Below are 6859 nucleotides of genomic sequence, written 5' to 3'. Positions count from 1 at the left end.
TGTAATTACGGTACACGCATGCGCAATTCCACAGAACGCACATGCAAATGTTTGCCGGTTATATGTTTCTCAGCTACTTGTTGAATTTCTAATGTTTACGATAACAACCACAAGTTGATCGTAGTCATAGCAACCGTTACCAACAACATTTGGGTTGACGGAAAACAAGTCAAATCGATTCTCGCACTTGCAGAAAACTATTCGATCAAAACGTAGCAAATGTGAAAATGCAGTTGAAATTTATGAAAACTGTAGTTGAAGCACAGGTATTCAAGTATTTATTGTTTTACGGTAGCATTTTTCAAATTTGCTTTTGATTTTTGATCTCGCCTACTAGGATTACCTGTACCGCGTGGCAGGCCTGTGCTGGTCGCCGAATAATCAAAAACTAGCGGTGGCTACTGCGGATCGCACTATTCTACTGTTTGACGAAAATGGCGAACGGCGAGACAAATTTTCCACGAAACCCGGGGATCCAAATGCTGGCAAAAGTTCGTACGTGATTCGCGGGATTGCCTTCAGTCCGGATTCCAGTCGGTTGGCGGTAGCTCAGAGTGACAGCATTGTCTATGTGTACAAATTAGGTGAATCATGGAACGAGAAAAAGGTTATTTGCAATAAATTCCCGCAAGGAGGAGCTCTTACGTGCCTGGCTTGGTTGTCCGGGGGAATGATTATCGCCGGATTGGAGGACGGAAAAGTGCGTTCGTTGCACTGTAAGAATAATAAGTCGAAAACGTTGTATGCTGCGGAAAGTCTAGTTGTTGCGTTGGCTCCGAACGCCCGAGGTACAGGGTTTGTTTCTGGTCATGAGGACGGATCTGTTATAAAGTTTTATATTATTGAAGAACCCGGGGAACCATCCGGTAGGGTACTTCAGCATCCGGTGGCACCGGTGTCATTAGCTTGGCCTCAAAGTGGTATATTGGTAGCGGGGTGTGATAAAAAAGTTTGCTTCTATGACACTTTAGGACGATTGACTCGAAACTTCGATTATGCCAGAGATGACTTGGAACGTGAGTTCGCTATTGCAGCTTCCAGTCCAAATGGGCAGGCAGTGGCCGTTGGTAGTTTCGATCGGATTCGCATCTTTACTTGGAGCCCTCGTCAAAATACTTGGACCGAATCACTCTGCAAAAGCATTCCCAATCTGTACACGGTGACGGCGATTGCGTGGAGGAAAGATGGCTCCCGGTTAACGGTGGGATCGCTTTGTGGTGCTGTTTTATCCTATGAATCGGTTCTACGCAGAACTATATGGCAGGATAAGTTTGAGTTGACGTTCGTTGCTCCAAGTCAAGTGTTGCTTAAGTCTTTGCACGATCCGTCGAACACGATGATTGTTGAATCTCAGCTTGGACTCGAGATCGATGACGTTCGTATCATGGGAAAAGATAACTACTTAGTCGGACGGACGGAAGATTCGTTGATTCTTTGTGACCTAATACGAACGCTTACCAGTGAGATTCCGTGGATTGCCACCGGACGCCATGAACGATTTTACTTTGAAAATCCTACCGTCGCGTTGATATTTAACGCTGGTGAACTCTCCCTCGTAGAATACGGAGAAAACTGCATTCTGGGTTCGGTAAGAACCGAGTTTGTCAATCCGCATGTGATCTCCGTCCGTTTGAACGAGCGGGGAAATACGAAAAACAATAAAAAGCTAGCCTATCTGCTGGACATGAAAACCGTTTGTGTTGTGGATTTGATTCTTCAAACGACGATAAGTCAGATATCGCACGACTCCAAAATCGACTGGTTGGAACTGAGCGAAACCGGCCACAAGCTGTTGTTTAGAGATAAAAAGATGCGACTGTTGTTAGTGGATATCGGCACCGGAAAGAAGCAAACTCTGCTAGCTAAGGTCGCCTTCGTACAGTGGGTTCCGTCAAGTGACGTAGCGATCGCACAGAGTGACTCGAATCTTGCGCTTTGGTATAACATTGATCTACCGGAACATGTGACCATCATACCCGTTCGTGGAGATGTATTCGACGTTATTCGGGAAGATGGCAAAACAGAGGTTCATACACGCGAAGGAGCTTCGGAACATGTTTACCACTTGGATGAGGGCCTGGTGGAGTTCGGCACTGCCGTGAATGATAGTGACTTCGGTCGTGCGATATTCTATCTCGAATCGTTGGGGGATAAACCGGCCGCCAAGGCAATGTGGCATAACCTGGCGAACATCGCTTTGGCACAACAAAATCTGCGAGTAGCCCAAAGATGTTTTGCTGCATTGGAAAATGCATCGAAAACATTCTACTTGGGAGAGATGATAAACATTGCGGAGAAATATGAAGAAGAGACCGGAAATCCCGGGATGGGTTGTCCCGAAGTGCGAGCTAGAATGGCATTGCTAGGAGGAGATTTAAGGTAAGTTTACAGTTTATTATAATGCTATATAACACATTAAATTTTGCAGGTCTGCCGAAAGAATTTACATCGAGCAGGGAAACATCGAGTCAGCGCTGGACATGTATAAGAATCTTCGCCGTTGGGATGACGCAATCAAATTGGCCGAACGTCGGGGATATCATGGATTGAACGAACTTAAAGAACAGCAAATGGAATTTTTACTGAACACAAATCAAGAGGAGAAGGCTGGTGAGGTACTAGAGGAGCGTGGTGAAAAGGACAAAGCAATGACTTTGTATATGAAGGCAAACAAACCGGTTAAAGCAGCCAAGCTAGCTTTCAAAACTCCCCATCTGCTTTCGAACGAGAACTTTATGTCGCGCGTTTCTGCTTCTCTGGTGAAAGCTGAGCTATTTGAGTTGGCTGCGGAGTTGGCACATCGAACAGGACAACAGGAGGTTGCTATCGACCTCTACCGGAAGGGTGGAGCCTACGCACGCGCGATCGATTTAGCACGTTTCGTCTCACCGGATGAGGTCATTAGACTGGAGGATGAGTGGGGTGACTGGTTGGTATCGAAACGGCAGTTGGATGCATCAATCAGTCACTACATAGAAGCTGGCAGCACTGTTAAAGCTCTAGAGGCTGCGGTGGGAGCAAAACAGTGGCGCAAAGCGGTTCAAATAGCGAAAGTTGTTGACGACGCCGAAGAGATCCGCAAGTACGGTCTTGAGCTGGCTGAGCACCTTTGCTTGATCGGTGATATAAAGACAGCGGAGGAATTGCTGGTCCGAGCAGAGATGTATAAAGATGCCATTAATTTATTAAATAAACACGGTCAGTGGGAAAAGGCAGTTGACATCGCGGAAAAATATTTGAACGGCGAAGACGTTCATGACATGTTCATTGGATTGGCCAAAGACCTTGAGAAGGATGGTAAATACAGAGATGCGGAAAAGGTTTTGCTAACCATCAATGAACCCGACATTGCCATCAACATGTACAAGGAGTTGGAGATGTTCGATTCGATGATACGGCTGGTTGAAAGATACCACAAGAATCTACTGCATCAAACTCACATATCTTTGGCCCGACAGCTGGAAGGTAAAGGTCGTTTGAAAAATGCTGAAGTTCATTTTTTGGCAGCCGATGATTGGAAGGCAGCAGTCCACATGTACTGCAGTGCCAACAAGTGGGAAGAAGCTCATCGCGTTGCGAAGCAAAAAGGAGGTGAAAGTGCATCCAATCAGGTAGCTTACATGTGGGCCGTTTCACTCCCAATCGAAGGAGCAGCTCGACTACTGACGAAGATGAACCTGATCGATAACTCGATCGCGTATGCTTGCGAAGCTGGACAGTTTGACTTTGCTCTTGAGCTCTGCAAAGCAAGTGGAAGATCGGCAGATGACGTACACCTAAAAATCGCCATGGCCCTAGAAGACGATGGAAAATTTTCCGAAGCCGAAGCGGAATTTTTGCTAGCCAACAAACCAAAGGAAGCTATCATGATGCACACCCACAGCGGAGACTGGAAGGCCGCCATTCGCGTAGCGGAAAAGTATCTACCGGAAGCGGTTAAGGAGGTACTGCTTAGTCAAGCTGCTGGCGCACTGGAGTCACGTAACTACTCCGAATACGAAGCCCTGATGGTTCGTGCCGAAAGACCTGATTTGATCGTAGAATACTACAAAGAATACAACATGCTCAGTGATGCTCTTCGGGTTGCTAAAGAATACGTTCCCTCTGCTGTTGCTGAAATTCAAAGGCTACATGCTAGAGCAAATCGTGGCAGTGCCACGAACGATTCGCGCTACCTCCTGCAGAAGGCTTCAGAATTCGCTAGAGCCGAAGAGTTCAAAAAGGCAGCAGAGTATCTACTTCAAATTAGTGAGGCCAATGCCGACGAAGCTACGGTTGGAAGAGCACTGCTGCGAGCTGCTGAGATCTGTAACCAATTTCTCGATGGTCCTGATGCGGTGGAAATCGCCCGAGAACTTGGTCCACGGTTGATCGAAATCAATCAGGTTGGACCGGCAGCTCAGCTGTATTTGGCAGCGGAAATGCCTCGTGAAGCCGTTGATGTGTTTATTAAATCTGACAACTGGAACAAGGCACGTCGACTGGCGAAGGAAATCGATCCGCAATTGGTGGCTTATGTAGAAACGCAGCAAAAATCAAGCTTGCGAAATCAAGGAAACGTCGAGCAGCTGGCTGACATCGATATAATGGGAGCATTGGACTTACTGGCCGAACAAGGACAATGGACGCGTTGTATCGAAAAGGCTAAACAGCACAGTGTTCCAATCCTGCAGAAATACCTGGCTCAGTATGCGGCACAATTAATTCGCGATGGAGACTGCATTTCTGCCTTAAATCTATACCTGGAGCACGGAGTTCCGCCTGTCGCTCAAAATTTCAACATCTACAACCGTATTGCGCTTGAATGTTTCAACTTGCGCGATCCAGACGGAGTTCAGGTTTGGAAAAACCTTCGTGACTTTTTGCTAAACTTGGTGCACGCCTTGCGGGGCTCGGATCAAACGGAGGTCAATGTAATTGATCGTTTTGAGCAGTTACTGATGATTGCTCACTACTACTGCACAAGGGAAGCATGTCGTCAGGCACCTGCTCTGCAGTCAATTGCTGTCAAGATTTCCGTTGCTCTGCTGCGTCATACCGACATCATTCCCTGTGATAAGGGATACTACGAGGCAGGCATGGATTTGCGCGGTATGGGACGGGAATCCGAAGCCTTCGTCATTCTCAATCACTATCTGGATGTGTGCGAAGCGATCGAGGAAGGATCTGGCAACCTGATCGATCATTCTGATCTCTCATCCACAGATTTCCCCAGTTCGGTACCGATACCGGCTGAGTTACACCTGAAGAACGAACCTCATTTGCACGAGGAAATCCGTGAGTGGGTTCTTGCTGTCAGCATGGATCAGAAGGTCGATCAGGTACTGCCAACCGACGATCGTAACTTGTACGAATCCAGCTTGGGAATTTCCGATCAGGCTTGTTTGGTCAGTGGATATCCGGTAATGGGCCGACAGCCGGTGGTGTTTCAGCGTACGCATCGACTTGCAAATCGTGACGCCTGGAGTAAGCTTACGGTGGCTGCCAGGATGGCTCCCCAGACGGACATCCCTAGTGTGCTGGAGTTCATTGAGAAGTGGTGTGGACCAGCTAATTTCTTATCGGGGTAAATGTTTCCCATCAAAACGAATTTGAATTTCTGGTTATTATATGATGATATTAATAAAGTGCGTTTGGTAGATTCCGATGAGTGTTTTTATTAGTTTGTGAAAATTTCAAATTCAAGTCTAACTTCGATTCAAAAGTTTTCTGGTTTGATGTTATCCCGATATCAGATTGACGTTTTATACATTTAAACGACATCGCCCTTATTCTGAATAACGACGTATTGATTATTCGATCGAATGTGGTTCGATCGAATCATAGCTACCTTTGATTTTGCTAGCGTTTTGGGGAATACAAATGAAATACGAGGGAAAAACGATAAGACGTTATTCAGAATAAGGGCGAATATTTTAGATTTTTTACGTGAAGTATTGTTGGAAATTTTTCAAGAACAAAAAACTTCAAACTTCGACCACGATATGGCTGTACTTACCCATGTCCGACTTAGCTCAAATTAGGCAAAGGGGTTTTTGAGTTACTAAATCATTTGTGCACTCCTAGACTGGTCGATGGTCAGTGGAGCTAATTATGTTTTGGCCCCCATACGAAGATTTGAAAAATTCAATCTATTAATGGTTTGACACGAAATCACAGGGTGCTTTTGAAAAGAGGATCAGTGGACAGATTTACTTGTAGAACCTAAATATAACACTAGCGGTCACCAAGGATACGGTTTTACAGCAATTCTGTGTCTCATTGGAGATAGGTAAAACTAGACAGCGATTAAAATGCGGTTTGTTTGCTCATTGAAACTTGTGTCATTACTACTTACTTGAAATTTTGAACACCCTGTGATTGAATTTCTTAGCACCCGATTAAAGTATAAGTCCCTTTGTATGAATTCAAGGCTGAGAAAATTGTTTCAAAGTCACTGTGAAATCGATTTAATAATTTTAGTTGGTTTGACGTAGAGTCGCCATAACTAAGTTCAGCTTTTGCAATGACTGAGTGGAAACATATATGATATCGGTCATGAGGCGGCTAGGATTTAGACGATGTTCGAGGTACGCTTTACCAAACTCGGTCGTGTGGTAGACTCGTGTCTATCACATGCTTTGGGTGGTGAAATGGTATCAGGAATCAGAACAAATTGGCTCAAATGGCACGTTCCCCTTGATAATTGGAGATTTGTGCCTTGCCATCAACTTGTTTTTAGCATCATTTTCCCGATATATAAGAGGGAAGGATTGAAAGGAAATAGCAAGGGTTGGACTAGGAGGATGGGAAAAATTGACGACACAAAACACATAAAAGCAGAAGTAAATTCTGCACCTCTAAGGGATGCTGAATATCC

At 45.4% G+C, this 6859-nt stretch overlaps 1 protein-coding gene across 1 annotated transcript; it reads left to right on the top strand.

The window, feature by feature from the left end:
• Window positions 1-210: 210 nt before the first annotated feature.
• LOC131436311 (intraflagellar transport protein 172 homolog) lies at window positions 211-5622 on the top strand. Its single transcript, XM_058604974.1, has 3 exons — window positions 211-266; window positions 338-2379; window positions 2429-5622. The coding sequence occupies exons 1-3, from the start codon at window positions 228-230 to the stop codon at window positions 5568-5570; spliced, it is 5223 nt and encodes a 1740-aa protein (XP_058460957.1). The 5' UTR covers window positions 211-227; the 3' UTR covers window positions 5571-5622.
• The last annotated feature ends 1237 nt before the right edge of the window (window positions 5623-6859 follow it).

The sequence above is a fragment of the Malaya genurostris genome, chromosome 3 (genome assembly GCF_030247185.1).
Source record: "Malaya genurostris strain Urasoe2022 chromosome 3, Malgen_1.1, whole genome shotgun sequence".
Classification (NCBI taxonomy): domain Eukaryota; kingdom Metazoa; phylum Arthropoda; class Insecta; order Diptera; family Culicidae; genus Malaya; species Malaya genurostris.
This window is presented reverse-complemented; position numbering and strand designations above follow the sequence as displayed.

Bases quoted from the DNA above. Each gene is read 5' to 3' on its own strand.
- LOC131436311 (XM_058604974.1), top strand. From the start codon at position 228: ATGCAGTTGAAATTTATGAAAACTGTAGTTGAAGCACAG. The intron at 267-337 runs GTATTCAAGTAT...CTCGCCTACTAG, and splicing joins AAACTGTAGTTGAAGCACAG to GATTACCTGTACCGCGTGGC. The intron at 2,380-2,428 runs GTAAGTTTACAG...TAAATTTTGCAG, and splicing joins TTGCTAGGAGGAGATTTAAG to GTCTGCCGAAAGAATTTACA.